Consider the following 25,310-nt stretch of genomic DNA (forward strand, 5'->3'; position numbering starts at 1 on the left):
TAGGAAGAAAATTACCAGGGATATCATTTGGTTTGGTGAACGTGGGAGTTACTGAGCCCACCAAGCCAGAGAACTGACAGTGGAGCCTAGTGAGAGAGGTGCTTAAAGTCCAAGTAACACTGCCAAGGGCTGGGGACCAAGAAAATGAGACCAGATTAAAGGAGCCGAAAGAAACCTAGGAAATGGGAGGGCTGAGCAACTATTACCAACGCAAAATGACACCTGAAGTTTATCTTTTTCAGTCAACAGGGGCTCTGAGGTGTGAGTGCTATAGCCACAGTTAAAGAGCAGGAGTGGGACGGACAGCTGTCATGCAGATATTCGTAGACATTATTCAAATAGTTATTTTTTACTCAGTTCACACATGGCAGGTAACTTAAATCAACAGGATATGAACTTCTAAATTAAGAGCATAAAATAATAATTAAGGGCATAAAATAATTATTTTATGGGTCAGGAGTTCCATAACCCCAGATAGGAAAAAAGTGTTGTCTTAGAATCAGAGACTCTCATGGTTGGAAGGAATTTGAATCTCTTTCCGGAGAACTTGGACATCTTGTTTGTATTGATTTGAACATTTTACCTTTCTGGTTCCCATGTATTGATTACCTTTCTTATACTCAGAGTCATATAAAAAACATGACCGTCATTCAGGTATTTGAAACAACTACTCCCTTGCCTGGATTCTTTTGTTCTCCCAGCTCAGCCTCCCCAGTGCTTCTATCCAGTCCCTTGCAGTCACATTTCTCATCTTTAGGTTATTTCAGTATCTTTAGATTTAAATCAAGTATCAAGGGCACTTGTACTCATTTAGAGCAACTTTCACCAATGCTGTTTTTAGAATTTTTAGTTTAGGAGATAAATTTTTCTTTACAGAGAATATTGTTTATCAATACATTTTATATTTGATGCTTATATATGTGTTTAGATACCAGTGATTCATAGAATTTCTTGGTGAAAATGACTTTTAAAAATAGTACACTACTAAATAAGCATATAACATCAAAACAAGCTAGTCATTTCAAACAGCATTTATCTGATCCACCCAGATATTTAACCCACACAATTTCACACAATATTTAACCTACCTGCCCCATCCCCCAAATTTTTAGACAGCCGATTAGGTTGTTGAATTTATTATCTGGTGGTACTAGTTTAATGAGCTCAAGCCTGCCAATAACATCTAGAAGGGTATTTATTATATACCCTTGTAACCTAGTTTAGTTTTCCTTAAGAATCTGGAGCCCACATTGTGGTCTTACTCTGATGCACATTGGGTAGATAAAGAACCATGTTTAACCTCTAATTCAATGTAATAAACATGTTGAATTACAGCACCTGTATTGCACATACTGGCTGAGCTCCTGGTTGGCTATTATCTTGCATGTGTCAAAGCAACATATAAGTTAGGCTATATACCCAAGCCTCCACTCATGCTTGGGGAGAAGCAATTCTCCCTCTGCATAAAAGAAACAGGCCTTTGTCACTGTCATCTGTGACAACAGTTCCTCTACAAGCAATGGCATACAAATAAAATCAACACTATGAGTAAAACATTTTTAGGAAGAATAAATTCTGTCTGTATTGACCTTTTAAATTTTAACCTGATGGCCATGATATAGGTGGTGTACTGACCTTAGTTTTATGCAATGTAAACATCTAGTAATTTTCTTTCTTGTTTACAGGAAATCAGATGATAGCAATGGTATAGAAAATAATGCCCCCAGGCACAGAAAAAATGTAAGTTGCTTCAAAATGGTATTCCAAATAAAATTCAATATGCATAGGCCATTAATCCATCTACATTTTTTAGTTTTAAAAAGACCTAGTCATTCACTGTGTGCTTGGATATGCTTTTTTAAACAATATTGTAGGAGAATATATATAGTTACACAAAAATAAGCATCTTTTTTCCACCAGAGAACATGTAACAACCAATCTAAAAGTGAATCTATTACACTGCAGATATATATTGTTTCTTTTGTCACCACAGGCTAGTTTCTTTTACAATTTTTTATGTAGTCTTATTTTTTTTCTCTCTCAGTTTTTCTGGATTCTCCTATTTTATTGTCACATATTCCCATATACTTGGTGCTATGAATGAATCAATATTAGCTTATTTTCTTCACTGATTAGAATCAAAATTTTCATAGTTCATAAACATTTTTTTCCTTGAGTATTTAGAATAGGAACTGTTGGTTTTGGCAGTAGTTTGGATCACCTCTTCCAGACATTTTTGCTTTGCTAAAGTGATAATAAGTTATTATAGAATAACCAGGTTATGCTAATTATGTTTCATTATGCTTTATGTAACTCAGGAATCTGTGGGCCAGTGAATGAGAAACATCATGTCAAGAGTCACAGGAAGATGTCAAAGAGTTTGGATTTCAGCTTTGTTTCTGCTTCCTGTTAAGAACACGTGAATTTTTATTTTTAAAAGGATGAAAAGTTTATGCAAGATGCTCAGCAGTAGCTTTGTAAATAATATATGCTATTTCGGATCTAAAGATATATTTTCATTCTATTATTATTTTACATTAAAGCAAGGTAAATTGTATTAAGTATGTTCTATGAGCTGTAACCCAGGACAATTAATTTCATTCTAGTCCTCAAGTGACACACAGAACAGACACCAGCAAAACCAAATAGTACACAGAGCGAATGTCACTCAAGACCTGTTTATAACCAAAGAATTCATTAAAGACAAACCCTTTGCCATTTGTCTTAAAAAGCTTTTTTCCCCAATCATGTTTACTAGGTGTAAAAGTATTTGTAATAATTTTCATGTAAAGTTCATCCTTCAGTCATATTGAAAAAAAGTGTCCTCAAGGGGAAATTAGCACTTTCTACCTTTGTTAATGATGGTTACTGTACAATGTCCATAAGAAAAACATACTTTTCTTACAAAAATATTGGTTTAAGGCAAGGAAATAAAACCATACACTTGCCCCAAATCTCCATCACCACGAAAGCAGATTTCCTAATCTCATTCCACTCATTGCCACTGTTTTCCCACACCAGGCTAAAGTGATATTTAGTTTTTATGGAGAATGTTTTTTTATTTTTTTTCTTTGTGGTACGTGGGCCTCTCACTGCCGTGGCCTCTCCCGTTGCGGAGCACAGGCTCCGGACGCACAGGCTCAGCGGCCGTGGCTCACGGGCCCAGCCGCTCCGCGGCATGTGGGATCCTCCCGGACCGGGGCACGAACCCGCGTCCCCTGCATCGGCAGGCGGACCCTCAACCACTGCGCCACCAGGGAAACCCCCTGGAGAACATTTTTTTAAAGCTATGGGTTTTGGATTTCTTAAGTGACAGCTGGTGTTGATGTTGTAGGGTACAGGTTCACACAGACGGGATGTAGCACTGCTACTGACATGCTTCCGTGCTTCATGATTTCCTGGTATCCATGGCTGGCTAAATATCTAAAAATGAATTATTACTGGTTTATAATACTAATGCCTTTGTCTGAAATCAAGAAGTACTAAAGCAGTTCTATGTTGCTGCCAGTAACTTAGACTATTCTTTAAAATAGAATACTTTGTTTCTATTGCATATATAACTGAACTATTTTATAAAAATCACTGTAAGTCCAATGAAATCTGAATAGACATGAAAAGTTGTTAATGGTTTTGAATGTAACATTAACATCATATGGCAGGATACTAGGTTAGGTTGAAGACAGTGATGTGAAACCTGCTGGGGGGCCCCTGGTTCTGATGTCCCCCTGCTCACAGTGCAGCAGGGTTCCGAACAATCACAGGCAAAGAGGGAAGGATTTGGGATGGGGGCAAAGAACCCATGATCTTGGTGACTAGGGGATTAAAGCTTGAAAAAGAGGTGTTCAATTATTTGAAAAAAATACTTTTTAGACATTTATATGATGTTCTGGCTGAGAAAATTATAATAAAATTCAGGTAGTGAAAAATTATACTTTATATGGCATCTTAACTAATGATGAAAATATTACTAGTATAAATAATACACATAAAGTGTCACTTGGAAGCTACTCATTTTGTTGCAGCAGTGTTTTGTGTAAAGATGTTAACTGTTGACACAAGTTTTGTTGAATAGACTACATCATTTAAGTAATGGCAAGTTTCATCTTATTCTTGTTTTAGAGCAATAAGCCAGGCATTTGTTTTGGTTTAATTAATTATTAATTTGATAAAATGATCTTGGGTGGTATCTATATGATGGCAGACAACCAAGCAGTTCACTTATTAATCTAAACAATTTGAATTCAGTGAAAAATTATTCAGACCTGCTATTTGACTAAGTCCAATTCAAAACAATGTATTTGTGACTGGACATATACAAATCCCCAATTTGTAGCTCATATGCAGTACGTATTCTTCTCTTGTGCCACCACAAAATGGTTCTCAAGCAAGAAAAATTGCTACCCCAATGTAAAATAATCTGAGATATTTATGTAGTAAATTGAATTTTTAAGTGTTAATGCTTGCTATTTTTCCTAGCAAAGACAATTCACTTCAGTAACTTTAAGCAGAAAAGGTACTCAGAAAATTAAAGTTGAATTTTGGCTTTTCAGAGTCTCTCTGGAGAACTTCCAGAAAATTATTCCACCACTGTTAGGTTAAAAATGGAATGCTTCCATTAACTAACCTCACGGAGATGAATGGATTAACTAAAAATGACCAATTGTAAATTGAAATGACCAACTGAAAATACTAAGCAAGCAGAAAAGCTGAAGTAGGAAAACTACTCCACGTTTATATATTAGACACCTTGGGAAATTCTATCAGTCTTTCTAGCCAACAGAGTTTTGCAGCATAATAAGTAGATTTAATGATGTCTTAAAATTCCCAGATTTTTCATATTCAGTTTATGCTCTAATGTAAATCTTCTCTTTGCAGTCTTTCCCTTTTTTCTCAGCATCTAGTTACCCAGGCCAAAACCTAGAGCTCACTGTGCTATTTTCTTCTCTATTAACTAATGTTTATTAGTCATGAATCTCTATTCCTTTGGCCTTTTTAATAGCTCATTAATCCACCCACTGCTTCCCCTACCCCATGCTCTCCAGCTGCAACAGCTAAGGTCTTGATTTTCCTACCTCAGTCTCATCTTCGGTTAATCATTTTTTGCATTGCTGCTGGGCCATATTTCTGAAACACAAATCTCACTATGTAGCTTAATGTAGCAGGCTTCCATGACAAAGCTCTACAGGCTCACCTTTGCCATATCTTAGTATTGCAGTTTTCCAAATTGTGAATCCTTTCCCACTGTCTTGATTTAGCCTTGACATAGAGAGTCTGTCCAGAATGCTGCCCCCTGTGCTCCTCCCTTTTGATGAACTCAAGTTCAGCTTTAAAGACTTTAATCTGATGTTACTTCCTGGCAGATCCCTCATACCCAGCTGAGTATGTGCCGTCTTATGGGCTCAAATAACTCCATGTTTCTTTGTGCTTATTACCCTGTATTATAAATATGCACTTATATGTCTCCTTCCTGGATTCTGCTTTTATTTCTGTATCCCATACCTACCACAGAGAGGGTACATTGGAGATGCCATGAAGTGTGTGGTGCATGGATAAATGTACAGGTAAACATCAAATTTCATAAAGTTATACTTATTTTTAGAAGAAAAATCTAAATTATGACTTCAGAATTGAAACAAAATACTTTAACAGAGATAAACAAGCCTTTAAAACTTCATTGTTTGCTTCTACTTCTTTGAAAAACAGTAATAATAGAATAAAAAGTCCTGTCAGATTTTAATAACGTGTAATAATCAAATGAGCAAAGGGAGTTCTGATTCCTAAACTATTATACAGGGTATGTTGCTTTCAACTTATCTAAATTCCTATTGGGACTTCCCTGGCAGTCCAGAGGTTAAGACTTCGCCTTCCAATGAAGGGGGTGCGGGTTTGATCCCTGGTCAGGAAGCTAAGATCCATATGCCTCCCGGCCAAAAAACCAAAACATAAAACAGAAGCAATATTGTAACAAATTCAATAAAGACTTAAAAAAATGGTCCACGTCAAAAAAACTTAAAAAAAAAAGTTGTCCTATTGTCCTTTATTTTTCATAGGCAGTGCAAATGTTAACCTTATTTTTATCCTTTATTTTATTTTTATTTATTTATTTATTATTATTATTCTTTTTGCGGTACGCGGGCCTCTCACTGCTGTGGCCTCCCCTGCCACGGAGCACAGGCTCCGGACACGCAGGCCCAGCGGCCATGGCTCATGGGCCCAGCCGCTCCACGTCATGTAGGATCCTCCCAGACCGGGGCACGAACCTGTGTCCCCTGTATCGGCAGATGGACTCCCAACCACTGCGCCACCAGGGAAGCCCAATCCTTTATTTTAATAATACAGTGTATTGACTTTATATACATAAAGAATTTTAGTAATTGTAGTTCTTTGCATGGTACTGTAGATATTAGTGTCCACTCCACTAATTTTCTCTTTCCTCCTCCCTGCCAATACCTCAAGAATATCTCAGAGTACCTCAAAAGTACCTCAGAATATCTCAGAATCCAATTCAAAATTTGTATTAAATATATTTTTTAGAAAGCTTTCGTTGGTTAGTTTTGGTCACTGAAAGTTTGTCGTTAATTAAATTCATCAAAAGAAAAAGAATGTCAGTTCTGCTCACTTATTCCCTGGGTTTTCATCTTTGAGGCATTTAAATAGATTTATGCAAATTATTTACTGAATATCTACTTCTTTATGTAGAATATCTACTTCTTTATGTAATCTTTATAGAAAATGAATCTTCTCTAACTGAACAAGTTATGCAATGAATTAGGGACTTGCTTCCCGTTAGCATGTTTAGGTGGCAGCAAGTTCAAGTGTGTGTTCCAGTATTAATTAAAAGGCACACTGACCTATTATAGCTTTCTCTGAATTTATATTTATTGAATGACTGAAAAATAGATGAATGACTCAATTATTTTGGAATCTTAAATTATACATATTTATGTACTATCTACTTTGATTTTGATTAATTGCAAATTTATCTTCTCTAGCATAGATAAAAAGAAAACTGGAAAGAAATGTGCATTTCTTTCACGTGATATTTAGGAATGTATTTGCAGTATACCTGAAAGGTCAGTTACATGCTCAGTTTATCAGCTGAGTTCTTTATTGAGGGTATATCATATTATTAAATAGTAATAAACACATTTGTTGAGTGCTTAGCATGTGACAGGTACTGTGCTAAATACTTTGAAATGTGTTATCTCATTTAATTTCCACATCATCTTATGCTACAGAAACTATTAACTACTTTTTTATAGATGAGGAAACTGAAGCTTGAGAGATTAGGTATTTGGATCTGGGATTGAAATCCAAAGAGTCCTCCTCAAGAGTCTAGGTTTAACTACGTTGAACAGCTTTGGCCTGCTACTTAGGTGCTTCTTAGAAAAATGAGGCTATTATCTATTAACTGTCTTTCTTTAAAAAAAATTTCACTCCTTTCGATGGTCAGTTAAATAATAAGTTCCATAATTTTATTCTTAAGGCTTATAGAACCTATTCTGTGGCATACTTGTGTTCCTGCAGTGGTGCTGGGGAATCAATATACTTCTGTTTGAGAGTCTTCATTGTTTTCTCAATAACTAGTGTGACCATAAAATTTATCATCCAAACACTGAGAATGAAATAAAGTGCTATTTGTAATTTTACCAGGACAAACAGAAAACAGACTAAGTCACATTTTTAGCCTGTAGGTAGGAGCTAAGTACTTTATGGATGATCTAGCCTAGACACAGCAGTAATATCTGCAATTTTGAGTAATAAACACTTTGAAATTTACCTCCAAGGAATGACCTATCTTTAGCAAATGCCAGGTGAGTTTCACTATAGAGATGTGCCTATAATGAGACAATTTAGTAAGCTTAAAGATTTATTACTTTTCAAAAGTAGTATGATTAAACTGTATCAGCATTTGAAAATGTGATTCACAAGTTGTAAGAGAAGCTGGGAAAGAAAGTCCTGTTTTTGATGGCCTGTGAAATGAACTAGACAATTCTTTGGACTTGCTTACCTTCATGATTAATGTGTCATAATGATAATATCTATATAATTCTCAATAAATCAGGAATGCCTGATTATGCCCTTATAATAAAATTTACCTATGAAATCAGTGAACATCACTCATGACTAACATTGTCAAAATTACTTTTAATCACATGATTAACCTGTAACATTTATATTTCATTATTTCTCATGTCCCAAATGGGAGAATGCTAGTGAAACTTGTTTAGGATATTGGTTAAAGTCTATATATTATTTTGGTGTGTTATCTATTAAGAACTTTTGCTTATAAAAATTGATTTTGCTATTTAATTTGTAATTTACCTCAGAAAATAATTAGCACAAACTCTTATTTTTCTAAAGTTTATTTGATAAACAAATGAAAATATTAGACTTATTACATATATAATTAACTATAATGCTATGTAATGGTTTAAAAATACCATAAAATATGATGACATGAACTGTTTTTGTGTCTCTTAAGATAGAAATTTGACCATAAACTTTACTTTTTTTTTTTTTTAAATCAAGGACCATGGGTTTATTATGACATATATCCTAGTAGTTGTAATGTTTTTTTTAGCATGTGTGTCTATATTCTCATTAATGTCTTTCTGTATTTATGTAAACAGCACAGAAAATGTTTGTATTAGAATGTTTAAAAATGTTTTTGGGGCTTCCCTGGTGGCGCAGTGGTTGAGAGTCCGCCTGCCGATGCAGGGGACACGGGTTCGTGCCCCGGTCCGGGAAGATCCCACATGCCGCAGAGCAGCTGGGCCCGTGAGCCACGGCCACTGAGCCTGCGCGTCCGCAGCCTGTGCTCCGCAACGGGAGAGGCCACAACAGTGAGAGGCCCGCGTACCGCAAAAAAAAAAAAAAAAAAAAGTTTTTGTTGCATTAACTCAAAGGATATGCCTAATATGTATTTCAATTCAATAAAATGTACTCTGAATTAAAAATTTAAGTATTATAAAACGTATTTTAAATTTTTAATAATCACTTAAATGTGAATTTAAAGGCACTAGATAATAGAAAACACTGACTTTTTGATTTTTGATTATACACCCAGGAAATTCAAGTTTTGTAAAACAATTTGTGCTTCTCAAGTCCAACAAAAAAAACTGCCTACAGCTGGGATTCTGTATTTTGACACATCAAATAGAAAGTTAGAAAGGAATTTTCAAAACATATCAAGATATGTTTAGAAAATTTAAGACAACTGTGGCCTTGACAAAAATGGACATTTAAAATGAAATTAATGTATAGAACATATTTGCTTGTTGTCCTGGGTGATTTTTTTTTCCAACATTGCAATGTCATTTTCAATTAGTTTAGCAAAAACAGTTACAAAATATTTCAAAATCTGTATTCTATGAAAATGTCTACTGCTACAAAAGAGAATCAATATTCCAAACAGAGCATTTTAATGGTCCTGCCAGTCAGTCAAGGTAAAAAGAAAAACACATTAGGGAGAATAATAGCATATTTTACTATATATTACACTTGACTCTTACTTTAATTGAAATAATTAAATATATATATTAAAATGATGAACGGCTAATAAAGAAGTGTTTGTGTTGTAAAGCATATGAGGCCAATTTAAAAGGAGTGAGTAATTGTATTTGGGCAGTGACTAGATTAAAAAAAAGAAGAAATGATTGGGGAGATCCATGTCTGGAAAGACGTAGTTGACATATTTTCCTCTGTTCCTCCATCCAAGTATAGCTAACAATCTGTGCCTTATTAAATAAGTAAATATTTAATATTTACAGTAAAATATTCTGAAAAGTGAGGACAAGAATGCAGATCAACTAGGAACTTTGGGAAACAAGTTATGACACACCAATGAGATTCCTGATTCTAGGTGCTAGAGAAGCCAACAGCCTGGAAAAACCAATGGGTTCAGGTACAGAAAGCTCTCCTCTCTTTAGCCAAAGAACCAGGAAAGGAAAAATCTAGCGAGGCAGAAAGACATTTAGATAATAACTATTCTTCTCCAGCCAAACACCACCACTGTGGCTCCCCCATGCACAACCAGCAGCAAAAGTTGAGTGGGGAGCTGAGACTTTTAACCCACCTGGTGGTAATAAGGCACCTCTCCCACTCCTAGCGGAAGGCTGAATTCCTACTTCCATCCTAGAGGGACAAGGTACCCCTCCTTCCCTGGATGTCAGTGGAGGCAAAAGAACTTGGATTTCCAACTCTACCTGACAGTAACCAGGTGAAGTACCCCTTTTCCCACCAAAGTGTCTCACAATACCTAAAGTATCCAGGTTTCAATAAAAACCTCACTCGTTTTACCATAAATCATGAAAATGTCTCGCTGAATAAGAAAAAACAATCAACAGATGCCAATACCATGATGAAAAGAGAATTATCTGATGATGATTTTAAAATAACCATCATCAAAATGCTTCAGTGAGCATTTATGAACAAATGAAAAAAAAGCAAATAAATAAAAAGTATCAGAAAATAAATAGAAGGTATAAGGAAGACCCAAATAGAAATTTTAGAACTGAAAAATACAATAACTGATTTTTTTTTTAAAACTCAGTAGATAAGCTCAACAGCAGGATGGAGATGATAGAAGAATAAATCAGTCATACTTAAGACAACAACAGAAACTGCCCAATCTACAACATAGGTCATCTAGACTAAAAAATATGACAGAGCCTTAGGGACCTGTAGGATAACAACAAAAGATAAACATTTGTGTTACTGGAGTCCCAGAAGGAGAAGGGAAATGGCAGCACTGAAGATGTACTCCGAGAAATAAATAATGGCTGAAACTTTCCCCAAATTTGGCAAGTGACATAAACCTACAGATTCAAGAAGCTGTGCAAATAACACACCATAAACCCAAAGAAATCTATGCCAAGACACACTGTAATCCATGTTGTGAAAACTAAAAATAAATAATCTTGAAAGCAGCAATACAGAAACACCTTATCTGCTGGGACAAAAACAAACTGAATGACAGTGGGTTTCTTATCAAAAACCATGAAGGACAGAAAGAAGAGTCACAGCATTTTTCAAATGCTCAAAGTACTGTAAATCCAAAGTTCTATATCTGGTGAAATGATCCTTCAATAATGAAGTAGAAATCAAGACATTCTCAATGAGGGACAGCTAAAAAACTTTGTCACCATCAGACCTACCCTAAAAGAATGGCTAAAGAAAGTTCTCTGCAGGGGGTGAGCAGGTGGGGCTCACACCTATGTGGCCGGGTGGGGAGCCCGGGGGATGGGGGAATGAGGAGGCGGGGCAGGTCTTGCAACACCGTGCTTCGGCTCACATGGGCATTGGGTGCACGGTTGCAGCTGCCTGGTGGCGGGAGAAGTGGCGCTCGAGCCAAGGGACGTGCAACTGCCCTCGCGTGGTCATGGAGGCGCTGCAGCGGCTACCGGCAACCACTTCGGCCCCTGGCTGGAGCCGAAAGCTACTGCTGCTGCTGCTGCTGCTGCTGTTCCTGCTGCCGGCCAAAGCTCTGTGGGTCTTGGAGGTGGAGGAGAGGCCCCCAACCCATGAAGAGGAATGCCACTTCTATGCGTGTAGACAAGTGTACCTGGTGGGTACACACTCCCTGCACCTCAGCAAAGCCAAGATTTCCAAGCCAGCACCTTATTAGGAAGGAACAGCTGTGATAAATGGAGAATTTAAGCAGCTGGAAGTTAACTGACTATTGTGGGAAATAACTGTTTTTTTTCTTCTACCCACTTGATTTCACTTTGTGTGTCCAACTGAAATCAGTTATTCTTTGGTAATAGAACTGAGGAATTCAGATCCATAAACACTGAAGTGGTAGCATGCTGTCAATTCACAGTTTACCCATTTGGCCTGGATTAATACCCCTCGAAGACAAGGAGGACTTGGGCCAATAAGGATTCCATTTCTTTCAGATTTGAACCATCAGATCTCAAAGGACCAGAGCGTATATCTGGAAGACTCGGGCCACACTCTTAGAGGTCTCTTCATTACTGATGACAAAGGAATCCTAAAACAGATTACTCTGAATGACCTTCCTGGGAGTAGATGTGTGGATGAGACACTGCGTTTGGTTCAAGCATTCCTGTACACCGATAAACATGGAGAAGTCTGCCCTGGTGGTTGGAAACCTGGTGGTGAAACAGTAATCCCAGATCCAGCTGGAAAACTGAAGTATTTTTATAAACTGAACTAAAAAATACTTCCTCAGTTCTTGATGCTTGAAACTTCTCAATAAAGTTCAGTATTTTATTACCAAAAAAAAAAAAAAAAGTTATCTGAAGAGAAAGCAATTGTAAAAGAAGAAATTTTGGAACATCATGAAGAGAGAAATAACAATGGAAAAGAATAAAAATATCAGTGAATACAATAGACTTTCTTCTCTTGATTTTCTCTATTATTTTTTACTGTTAAAGCAAAAATTACAACATTGATCTGGTTGTCAGTATAATGTAAATGTAAAGGAAATATTTAATATGTGTACATAATAAATGGGAGTGTAAAGGGACATAAAAGAAGATAAAGTTTCTACACTCAAACTGGTAAAATGTCTACATCAGTAAATTGTAATAAGTTATGCATTATGATACCTAGAGAAACCACTAACAAAGATATACAAAGCTATTATAGATAAATCAAAATGGAATGTAAAAAAATGTTCTAGTAACCCACAGGAATGCAAGAAAAAGAAAACAATGATAAAACAGTAAAGTAAAAGGATGGAAATATATGCCATGTAAACTTTAATCAAAAGGAAATAGGAGTGGAGACTATTACTATCCAATGAAGTGGTTGTCAGAGCAAAGATAATTACCATTAACAGAAAAGGACAATTCATAATGGTAAAAGAATCAACCCACCAAGGAAATGTAGACCAAACAGCAGAGTTGCAAAATATGTGAAGCAAAACTAATAGAACTGAAAGAAGAAATAGACAAACCCACAATTACAGTTGGAGACTGCAACATCCTTCTCTCAACTGATAGAACAACTAGACAGAAAAAATGGCAAGCATGTAAAATAACAACACTGTTACCAAATACAAGTTCTTGTGCCCCACACACAGTGAGGACAAACTGAAACATGAAACGTCAGAGTTTGGAGCAGAGAAATGTTTATTACAGAGCCATACAAGGAGACAGGTGGCTTGTGTCCAAAAGGCCCTGAACTCCTTGAATGGCTGCAGCAAAGCACTTTTAAAGGCAAGGTGGGGGGAGGGGGGAGAGTGGTTAGTTGCTACAAACTTCTTGGTGTTGAAACCCTTTGTTCTTGCAGCTGTCCACGAAGGTCAGGTCAAGATGTTCCTGTAAAGCTCCAACACATGCTATACTCTGTTTTGCAACTTTTTATCTCTATATGAATGGACTCTTACAGGTCAGAGCCCTGAGAATAGGGCTCCTATATATTTCAGGCTATAGGCAACATTCTTTTTTTTTTTTTTAGGCAACGTTCTTTTACAAAAGCTGCAGAGCCAGCATGACTAACCACAGGCAACAAAGCACAAGGTTAAAGTAAAAGGAACAGATCCAATATGTAGTCGGATTTGTTCTTCCCTATTACACCATCAACAAATAGTATCTAATTTACATATATGGAACACTAACACAAAACAGCAGAACATGTGCCCATGGAACACATACCAAGATAGATCATATCTTGGATCATAACCCAAACATCAACAAATTAAAAAAAAAACAAAAACTAATGTCAGAGTATTTTTTTCATCCAAATGGAATCAAAGTAGAAATCAGTAACAGAAAACAAACAGGAAATCTCTAAACTTGAAAGTTAATACACTTGTAAATAACCTATGAGTCAAAGAGGAAACCTCAAGGGAAATTTTAAAAATACATTAAACAGAAAGAACATGAAAATACAACATCAAATTTATGGGATACAGCTATTGCAATGCTGACAGGGACATTCATAACATTAAATTCTTACATTAGAAAAGAGGAAAAGTCTGAAATCAATCTAAGCTCTCACCCCAAGAAACTAGAAAAAGAAAAAATAAATCCAAAGCAAGCGGAAGGAAAAGAATAATATATATAAGAACATAAATCAATGAAATTGAAAGTACAAATAATAGACAAAATCAGTGAAACAAAAATCTGGTCCTTTGAAAAGGTCAACAAAATTGACAACCTCCAGCAAGACTGACAAAGCAAAAAGAAGACAGAAATTACCAATATCAGGAAGGAAACAAGGCAATATCATTAGAGAACCTGCAGACATTAAAAAGATAATAAAGATATAGCATGAACAACTCTGCCCACATAAATTTTGACAATTTAGATGGAACAAACTACACAATTACCACACAAACAAATCACACAATGTACAAAAGTTAATAGAATTGCTCTACAATTATTAAGGAAATTAAATTGATAATTTAAAACATATCAAAAAGGAAATCTCCAGGCCCAAATGATTTCACTGGTGAATACTACCAAACATTTAAAGAGAAAATAACACCAATTCTTCATAATTTGTTTCAGAAAATAAAAGAGGAACAAACATTTCCCAATAATTTTTATGAAATCAGTGTTACCCTTACACTAAAACCAAAGATAGTACAAAAGAAAACTATAGACCAATACCCCTTGTGAATATAGAGCAAAAATCCTTAAAAATATATTACCAAATGGAACTTAGCAATATATAAAAAGAGTTATATACCATGACCGAGTGGAATTTATTCCAGGGATGTAAACTGGCTCAATATTTTAAAATCAATCCTTGTAATCCACCATATTATCAGTGTAAAGGAGATAAATCACAATTATCAACAATTGGTGCAAAATAAGCCTTTGACAAAATGCAACACCCAATCATGATAAAAACTCAGAAAATGAGGAACAGAGGGGAACATCCTCAACTTGATGAAGAACATCTACACAATCCAATAACTAACATCATACTTAATGGTGAAAGTGGAAAGCTTTCTTTTTAAGTTTGGGAACAATGCAGTGGTGTCTCCCATCCCCACTGCTAGTCTACATATTACAGGAAGTTCCAGGAAGCTCAATAAGGTAAGAAAAAGAAATAAAAGACACACAGATTGGAAAGGAAGATATAAATCTGTACATATTTGCAGATGACATGATGGTCTACATAAAAAATCCTAAGAAATATACCAAAAACTTCTAGAACTGATATTTAACAGTTTACAGTTCAGTAATGTCTTAAGATCCAAGTAAAACATACAAAGATTAATTGTATTTCTATATAAAAGCAATGACCACTCAAACTGAAGTTAAGAATATGATACCGGGGCTTCCCTAGTGGCGCAGTGGTTGAGAGTCCGCCTGCCGATTCAGGGGACACGGGTTCGTGCCCCAGTCTGGGAAGATCCCACATGCCGCGGAGCGGCTGGTCCCATGAGCCATGGCCGCTGGGCCTGCACGTCCGAAGCCTGTGCTCCACAACGGGAGAGGCGACAACAGTGAGAAGCCCGCGTACCGAAAAAAAAAAAAAGAATATGATATCGTGTATAAGCTCTAGAAATCAAAAAGATTAAAGACATGTATAAATCTAACAAGACATGCACAGGACTGCTATGCTGAAATCCACAAAACAGAAAGAAACCAAAGGAGATCTAAATGAATAGACATTTGGTGTTTGTAAATTGGAAGACTCAACAAAGTAGAGATGTCAGTTTTCCCCAGAGTGATATACAGATTTAATTATCATAATCCAGTAAGGTTTTTTCCTGAAGATAATTATTAAATAATAAATAAATAAAGCAAAATTATTCTAAAATTTATTTGGAAAGGAAAAAAGAATAGCTGAAACAATTTTGAAAAATCAGAATAAAGGAGGAATCTCTTCATTCAATTTCAAGATTATACAACTGTTACACAAGACTGTGTGGTACTGACAGAAGGACAGACATACAGAACAATGGAATAGAATAAAGAATTCAGAAATACTCCCACACAAGTACTGCCAAAGAGCCTTTTCAACAAATGTTGCTGGAGGAATTGGTTATCCAAAAAGATGACCCTCATCTTAAACTTCACATGTTACGCAAAAAATATCTCAAAATGGATCACAAATTTCATTACAAGGCTTAAAGCTAAATCTTCCACATCCATGTTCATACAGCACTATTCACAATAGCCAAGAGGTGGAAGCAAAGCAAACATCTGTTAAGAGATGAATGGATAAACAAAATGCAGTAGAGTCATACAATGGAATTTATTCAGCTTTAAAAGAGAAGGAAATCCTGTTACCTGCTACAACATAGATGAACCTTGAGGAATTATGCTAAGTGAAATAAACCAATCACAAAAAAGACAAACACTGTATGATTTCACTTCTGTGAGGTATCTAAAGTTGTCAAATCCACAGAAACAAAGGAGAATGGTGGTTACCAGGGGCTGGGGAGGAGGGGAAAAAAGGAGTTATTTAGAGGGTATAGAGTTTTAGTCCTGCAAGATGAAAAAGTTCAGAAGATCTGTTTAACAACAATGTGAATATATCTAATACTACTAAGCTGTACACTTAAAAATGGTTAAGGTGGTGAATTTACAAACTTTTTTTAAACCACAAGAAAAAAAAGAATGACAGGGTAAAAAAATAACCTATATATCCTTTGGGAGAAAAATAGGAGAAAATCTTCAGAAACTAGGGCTTGGTAAAGAGCACATAGGAATGACATCAAAAGAACAATCCATAAAAGAAAAAACTCGTAAATTATAAACCATCAAAATTATAAACCTTTACTCTGCAAAAGACATTCTTAAAAGGATGTAAAGATAAACTACACACTGGGTGAAAATATTTGCAAGTCACATATCTGACAAAGGACTCATATTTAGAATATATAAAGAATTCTCAAAACTCCACACTAAAAACAAAACAATCGAACTAGAAAATGAGCAAAAGGCATTAAGAAACATTTCACCGAAGAGGATATATAGATGGCAAATAAGTACATACAAAGGTGTTCAACATCACTAGTTATTATGGAAATACAAATTAAGATCACAATGAGCTATCACTACATACACATGAGAACAGCTAAAATAAAGAATATCAAAAACACCAAATGCTGACAAGGATGCACAGAATGAAATCTCTCATATATTGTTTGTGGAAATGTATAGACACTCTGAAAGATGGTGTAAGAGTTTCTTAAAAATAATAAATATGACCCAGCAATCACATTCCTAGGAATTTATCTCAGAGAAATTAAAACTTAGGTTCACACAAAAAACCTGTACATGATTGTACACAGCAGCTTTAATTATAGTATTAGTTTTTGCTATGACTATAAAGAGGTAGCACTGGATATGACTATAAAGAGATAGCATTAAGAAGATCTTTGCAATGAGGTGTTAGTTTTGTATCTTAGTGGTTACATGAACCTACATATGTGATAAAAAACAACTAAATATTATATCAATGTCAATTTCCTGCTCTTGATATTGTGCTATAATTATTTAATTTGTAACCATTGGGAGAAATGGGATTAGGATAAATGGAACCTCTCTGTACTATCTTTGCAATTTCCTATGAACCTATAATTTTTTCAAAATAAAACGTTTAAAAAATGTTTGAATCAACTTAGTCTAAGCATTAAGTGATTGAATTAGAAAAGAATATGGTAGAGACTTTTTCCTTTTTTATTTTAAATTCACTTTAAAAATCAACCTAAAAAGTCAGCTAAAATCACTGACAAAAAAGCAAAGTATAGGATTAGTAACAAGCCCCTAGGCTCACATTATAATACCTTATCATTTAGTACTCGCCAAAAAGAAGAGAAAATCTATTTTTATTCTTATTTAAATGACAATAAATGTTTATAAGTTCCTCCCCATCACTGAATTGACAATATTTATGTACAAACTTGAGAAAGATCATCTGAGCATAAGAATCTTTATTCTGTGCTATTGTAGTGCAGATAAAAAAATGCTGCCTGCCATTCTAGTAGACAATGAATGTTGCTGTCCATCAAGCTATCAAGCCATCAAGTCATCAGCCACTGTGGCTGCCCCCAAGGGTGCTCCCTGAGGGGAATACAGGATGGAGAAAAACAGGATATTGGACCTAGATAGTTAAGATGCATATCTAAGGAATAATTTCAACAGCCCAGACTCTTACATCATATAGGAAAGCACTAAAATCATTAACTTGAGAAGTCTGTATTTTTTGTGATCAGCAGTAATCTTTTGATGTTTGACTACATGTTTTTGTTTTTTTCAGAAAAGACTTCTACATATCCTGGCTCCTCCCTTACTTCTTTGGAATAGTTCCTCACAGCTACCGGAGAGGCTGTCTCCCAGCCTTTAATTCTCCTAAGGTCCTCGAATAAATGTAACTCACAACTTTTAGGTTGTGCGTTTTTCTTCAGTTGACAGTAGTTATAAAAGGGATGGAAATTATTTATATTAAATCGTTCATCTTTCCTAACCATAGCTACAAGAGCCACATTAGCTTTCTGCTGACCAAAAAAAAAAAAAAAAATTGTTTTATTTTGGAAATAAATCTATAATCAAGGTTGAATCAAAACCTTGCCCATTTATAAAAATATATCGGTATACACAAAATACCAGAGTATATATATATATATATATATATATCCCCATTCATATCACCTCCCTATCCTAACTATACTCATATATTTGTTTATTTGAATAGGGGTTCTGGAGCCATTATAGTTGTTACCGTTTGGAACAGGAGATAAGAGTGATCAATCAGTGTCAGTGTTCACAGTGATTGCAGTGGCAGGAGACAATACAAGTTCACAAGTGAAAGAGACAACTGTTGATGACACTCTTCTAGGTCAGTTAGCTCAGAAAGCATTAACATTCTGTGTTACGAAATATTCTATGTTTTAAAAACTTCTGAAATTCTGAAAACAATGATCAAATTATAGTCTAATTTTGCTCTCAGTGATGCCCTGAAGGTTCCTTAGTTGGTGCAAACAAAAATCTTTAGTTAAATAATAAAAAAAAAGTTAGTTTAAAGCACTATAAAAAATAAGTATATTTTACCTAAAGAGAAATCAAAGCTTTGCATTTTTTAAATGTTATAAAAGTATACGAAGAAATGACAGAAACAATACAAATTTATATGGGGAAAACCACAATTAAGAAAATTAATCCTCAGTCATTGATATTAGATTTCTGTTTTCACACCTATTAAGTGGTGCCTTGCTATTTTCAATGGTATTGTTTGAGCTTAACAATTCATGGTGAAATTACAGTTTGAGTTCATGATGCAAAAATGTGTCCATTAAAGTCAGTTGTAGAAAGAAATGATGACATTCCCTTTTGAAATGGCAGTAAACATCATATCATTTTGGGCTCGTAATCTGACTTTAAACCATGTGAAATTTATCTGTCATTCTTACTTTTCTGTTTTAATCATAGAAGTTTGCCAAAGTGCTAATTCTTTTGTATCTGTGTCCCTACCATTGTGCACACAGACTAAATGGGCCCCAGTTACTGTAATAATATGTTTCAGAAAAGCAACCAGTATCCATAGGATTAAGCTTAGGCTGGAAACTTCTCAGCCCAAATGAGAGTTTGGGCTGAGAAATGAGCCCAAAAGACAGGAGCTGAAAGCCCTTGCACTGGGCTGACTTGAGAAAGAATGTTGCCAAATGAGTGGACTATGACACAGTTGAATTTTGCAAAATCCTGGGAGCTGTGGCAAATGAGCTTTGAACCACTGAGATCATAAATAAAAACATGCTCATTTTTTATCAATTTTCCTTTTACGCCACACATAATAGAATGTGGTAGAGTTATATTTAAGTTATACCTGGCAAAATTGTTGCTAATCAGTATCTAGTGAGGGAGAAAGCCAGGCATCAGCCAGCACCTTGCTTTAGCCTTAGAAACCCCAAGAACTTACCTTTGGGGAAGGAAGTTAAGGTATTTAAGAGAGATCATAATTTGAAGCTAGCTTGTTTTCTTGGAATTAGGTCACAGTTGGGCTGACAGGAAAGCATCTGTTTACTCACATGTTTCTTCCCAGGCTCTTTCCCACCCCAAATCCTAGTTTTGGGTGTCTTGAAAGACAGAATAGGAATTGCAAGAATGTGGGAATTAAATTCTTGAAATTAAATTGTACAGAGCATTCTTTTCACTTCATTTCATATCTTCTTCTGTGACAATACCAAGAGCATTTTTGCAATAAGTGTTATTGAAATTTTCCTTGCTCATTTTTTTAGTGTGTGTTTGTAAAAAGCCCTTAGCACCACTTAAGATTCAATTAACATTGTTATGACAAAAGATTCAATTAACATAGTTATGACAAATATTTTATGTACGTTATTTCATTCAAATCATGGGAATGACTGTAAATGCTCTTAGAAAGGCTGGTTTATGCCTTTCACAAGCAACTGTTGAGGATTTACTTTGCTCAGCAGTGTGCTGGCCACTGGGAATACACGGATGAAAGAAGCAGGTCCTAAAGAATTTACAGGCTAGTGCTGGGGAAAAAAATAAACAGCAATTTTCAGTACAATGTGAAAAATGCTTTCTTCTTTGCAGAATACTTTCTGGACTAGAAACAGAAAATACAGAAGAGATCTTCGTTAAAATGGAATGACCTTCCCACAGGCTTTAGTGCAGAAAAGAACACCTTCTCAAAAATTCTCAATTTTAACAATTCCTGACAGTTTTCCAGAGTCTGGGCTCTTAAATGTCAGGTCCCTCTAGTTTGTCCCTACAACTTCCTTCTTAGGCTATGATGCTGCTGCCTCAGCTATACTGCCTGGGTTAATTGCCACTATTTTGGACACAGCCCCGGTACCCTGAATTTTGGAAGAGGCCTCTGCTTTCTTTCTGCTTCATTCTTAGATGTGGAATAGTTCCTTTCTCTTTATTCATCATGACATAGAGAATATTTATCCAGATGTTACTGAAGGCTTGACAATACTGGATGAGAAGTACAGCATAGAAAATAATTTATAATTACTCCAAGGTTGCAGCCCTATACTACAGAGTTCTTACCCAGCTTCATTCCTGTTTGAATCCAGCCTGCCTCCACCAATAGGAGAACTACCAGTGTCTCTCTCTCAGAGCCCAGGCCACATGTCCAAAATACTCAGAAAAGATGAAAGCTTTTCAAACTTCTCTGCCTGTGGTGCACCACTGGAGGCTCACTTTCTTCCCCAAAATTGACGTCTTTCCAGTGTGACTGACTGTAGGATAATTCATTGAGGGAAAATTCCACTGTTCATAAAACAATCACAGCCAAACAATCCTACAGTCATGTGAGATCAGTATATTTCCTGAATTCTGAATTGTATAATGTGGGATTATACCTTGGCCAAAACAGTCAAGTTCAGGATGGGATACACAGAATTCACTGCATTTCCATTTCAGTCTCTTCCCATCAAATTAAAAAGAAGACTAAATTTATGGTCTAATCTCACCAAGATTCTTCCTGTTTCCTGAGTGTAAAAATGAAACCAACAACACAATAATTCACCAAACAGCACTTTGAAGGCTCTAAGAGAACTTTAACAAACTCACCATCAAAAAAATGACCAGTGTTGACTTCCCTGGTGGCGCAGTGGTTAAGAATCCGCCTGCCAATGCAGGGGACACAGATTCGAGTCCTGGTCTGGGAAGATCCCACATGCCGTGGCGCAACTAAGCCTGTGCGCCACAACTACTGTGCCTGCGCTCTAGAGCCCGTGAGCCACAACTACTGAGCCCACATGCCACAACTACTGAAACCTGCATGCCTAGAGCCTGTGCTCCGCAGCAAGAGAAGCCACGACAATGAGAAGCCCGTGCACAACGAACAGTAACCCCTGCTCACTGCAACTAGAGAAAGCCTGCACGCAGCAACGAAGACCCAACGCAGCCAAAAATAAATAAATTTACTTAAAAAAAAAAAACCAGTGTCATATCAGTTTACCAGCCTAACTCTCCTGGGTATAACAGATAGGATGATAATATGAGTAAACGGGTATGTACATGTATAATCAATTATTCATATGTTCATACATTCAAGAAATACATACTGTGCAGTAGTGCCTGGAATGGTTCTTGGTCTGGGAGACAGAGTAGCAAACAAAATGAAGTGCCTACCTCATGGAACTTAGCTTTTAGTGGGGAGGATAAACTAAAAGGCAAATAAAAAAAATATATTAACTGGGATTAATAAATGCTATACAGAAAATAATAAAGCCGATGAAGGAAGACTAAATTGTGCTTTTATTTAAGATATACTGGTTAGAAGTCTTTTCTGGAGGAAGTCCAAGCAGAGACCAGACACTCACAGGACTCTTATGCTCCGGGAGAGCACGACAGACTGAGGGACAGAAAGCACATAGACCCTAAGGTAATAATGTGCTTGATGTGTCCAACGAGTAGCAAGCAGTTCAGTACAGCTGGAATAGACTGAATGTGGATGAAGTGTAGGAAATAAGGGATAAAATTAGCCAAGGAGCATGCAGGCCATGGAGAGGATTTTAATTTTATTCTCAACCACATGAAAAGTTAGAATTAGGTACAGCTGCAAATGATGAAAAATTTATATTTAGACTAGCTTAAGAAAGACAGAAGATTACTTCTCTTTCATATAAAAACATCAAGATATAGGCATCAAAAATTTCAAAAAATTAGCAGGGACATAGCTCCTTCTATCTTGCTCTTCAGTCATTCTCAGAATGTGGTTTTTAGCCTCAGGAACTGAGATAGCTGAAGGAGCTCCAGCTATCAACTCTGTATTTCAATCATCAGAAAGCACAAGGGAGCACCCTTGTATAAATGCTTCTATTTATAAAGTTATATCCCCAAAAGTGTTCCAGACATTTTTTAAAATTGAAATAGAGTTGATTTACAATGTTGTTTTAGTTTCTGGTGTACAGCAAAGTGATTAAGTTATACATATATATACATATTCTTTTCCATGATGGTTTATTACAGGTTATTCAATATAGTTCCCTGGGCTATACAGTAAGTCCTGTGGTTTATCTATTTTATATATAATAGTTTGTATCTGCTAATTCCAAATTCCTAATTTATCCCTTCCCCACCTGCTTTCCCCTTTGGTAACCATAAGTTTGTGTTCTATGTCTGTGAGTCTGTTTCTATTTCGCAAATATGTTCATTTGTGTCATATTTTAGATTCCACATATAAATGATATCCTATGGTATTTGTCTTTCTCTTTCTGACTTACTTCACTTAGTATGCTAATCTCTAGGTCCATCCATGTTGCTGCAAATGGCATTATTTCATTCTTTTTTAAGGCCAAGTAGTATTCATTGTATATATGTACCACATCTTCTTTATCCATTCATCTGTAGATGGACATTTTAGGTTGCTTCCATGTCTTGGCTATTGTAAATAGTACTGCTGTGAACACTGGGGTTCATGTATCTTTTTGTCTAGATATATGCCCAGGAGTGGGATTGCTGGATCATATGGCAACACTATTTTTATTTTTTTAAGGAACTTCCATACTGTTTTCCACAGTGGCTACACCAATTTACATTCCCACCAACAGTGTAGGAGGGTGCTTTCTCCACAACCTCTCCAGCTTTTGTTATTTGTAGAATTTTTAATGAAGGCCGTTCTGACCAGTGTGAGGTGGTACCTCACTGCAGCTTTGATCTGCATTTCTCTAATAATTAACGATGGCCATCTGTATGTCTTCTTTAGAGAAATGTCTAGTTAGGTCTTCTGCCCATTTTTTGATTGGGTTGTTTGTGTTTTTTCTGTTGTTGAGTTGTATGAGTTGTTTGTATATTTTGGAAATTAAGCCTTTGTTGGTTGCATGGTTTGCAAATATTTTCTCCCAGTGTGTAGGCTGTCTTGTTTTGTTTATGGTTTCCTTTGCTGTGCAAAAGCTTGTAAGTTTGATTAGGTCCCATTTGTTTACTTTTACTTTTATTTCTATTGCCTTGGGAGACTGACCTAAGAAAACACTGCTATGATTTATATCAGAGAATGTTTTGCCTATGTTCTCTTCTAGAAGTTTTATGGTGTCAAGACATGATTACACTCCATTGAATAGAACTGTGTCTTATGGTCACACCTAGCTCTGAGAGAAAGCAGAAAATGTAGTGTCCATTCTATACATCTGTGAATATATTGAGGGTTAAACTCTCAAAGAAGAATGGTAAATAGGTATTGGTGGAAATAAGCAGGCTCTGACGTAAGAGCCATTGGATGGTGTTCAGCAGTAGCATGACATGATCTGATTTACATTATTAAAGGACTGCTTTGACTGGTGTATGGAGAATGGAGGATGCAAGAGTTGAAGCAGGGAGACCAGCTGAAAGTATACAGTAGTTACCTAAATTCTTTAAGGCCACCTTAGTTATGATTTAATAGATACGTAGTTGTAGGGTTTACCCGGAACAAGCCAAATACTAGTTGTTGGTGTTACTTCCCCAACTTTACCTTTTCTTAATTATTCACTTAATATTTTCTTCAAAAAAACAAAGTCGGGCTTCCCTGGTGGCACAGTGGTTGAGAGTCTGCCTGCCGATGCAGGGGACACGGGTTCGTGCCCCGGTCCAGGAAGATCCTACATGCCGCGGAGTGGCTGGGCCCATGAGCCATGGCCGCTGAGCCTGCACGTCTGGAGCCTGTGCTCCACAATGGAAGAGGCCACAACAGTGAGAGGCCCGCATACCGCAAAAAAACCCCCCAAAAAACAAAGTCAATTGACAATACAGAAGTCTTTCTGAATCCCTATTCCAATGAGGTGCACATCAAATCTCACTAACTGTAAATTCTATCTATATTAAATATATAAATTACTGCAAAAATTATGATAAAACAAATTAATATATGTTTGGTGATACTGGCAGTCTTTAGAGAAATCACTGAAATCAATGTTAATCACTGCAGAGCATAATCTCAGTAGAAAACATTTTGCCATCATTCTCCTTTCAGTCTACATGGATTAGAATTTGAAATATTATTTCTACTTAGTACAAATCTCTTTCCAGTGAGAATCCAGACAATAGTTGAAAGAGAGATAGAAAGAGAGAGAGAAGGAAGGTAGGAAGGAAGGGAGGGAGGGAGGGAAGGAGGGAGGGAGGGGGGAAAGAGGAAGAGAGGGAGGAGGGAGGGAGGAAGAGAGGGAGGAAGGGAGGGAGAAAGAAAGAGAGAAAAAGAAAGAAAAGGTAACAGTCATCCATGGCTGAAAGGCAGCAAAGAAGATAATCTGGTAAGGTTACTTACAGTTTTGAGTGTTTTCCTGTTATTTTTCATATTAACCATCCCTACCAAATGTTTTAATAATGTATGATTTTTTTTTTCACTGAGGAAAGAAAAGATTATGCTCTGTTTCTGAGCAGACACGTCTTCCAACTTGGCTAGGGAAATGCAGTTCGTGTTGT

General features: G+C 36.2%; 1 protein-coding gene and 1 pseudogene across 2 annotated transcripts in view; both read left to right on the forward strand.

The window, feature by feature from the left end:
- EMB (embigin) overlaps positions 1–3,604 on the forward strand; it is a 41,791-nt gene extending 38,187 nt beyond the window's left edge. The window contains exons 8-9 of the mRNA XM_082835914.1: positions 1,686–1,740; positions 2,319–3,604. Of these exons, the coding sequence (XP_082692040.1) occupies positions 1,686–1,740; positions 2,319–2,336 (73 nt within the window). The 3' untranslated portion in view covers positions 2,337–3,604. The remainder of the gene's footprint in view (positions 1–1,685; positions 1,741–2,318) is intronic.
- Positions 3,605–11,383: 7,779 nt separating this feature from the next.
- LOC309960612 (peroxiredoxin-4-like) lies at positions 11,384–12,181 on the forward strand (annotated as a pseudogene). Its single transcript has one exon. The product of its transcript is annotated as a peroxiredoxin-4-like (transcript).
- Positions 12,182–25,310: the final 13,129 nt, after the last annotated feature.

The sequence above is a fragment of the Leucopleurus acutus genome, assembly GCF_964270905.1.
Source record: "Leucopleurus acutus genome assembly, chromosome: 3".
Taxonomy (NCBI): domain Eukaryota; kingdom Metazoa; phylum Chordata; class Mammalia; order Artiodactyla; family Delphinidae; genus Leucopleurus; species Leucopleurus acutus.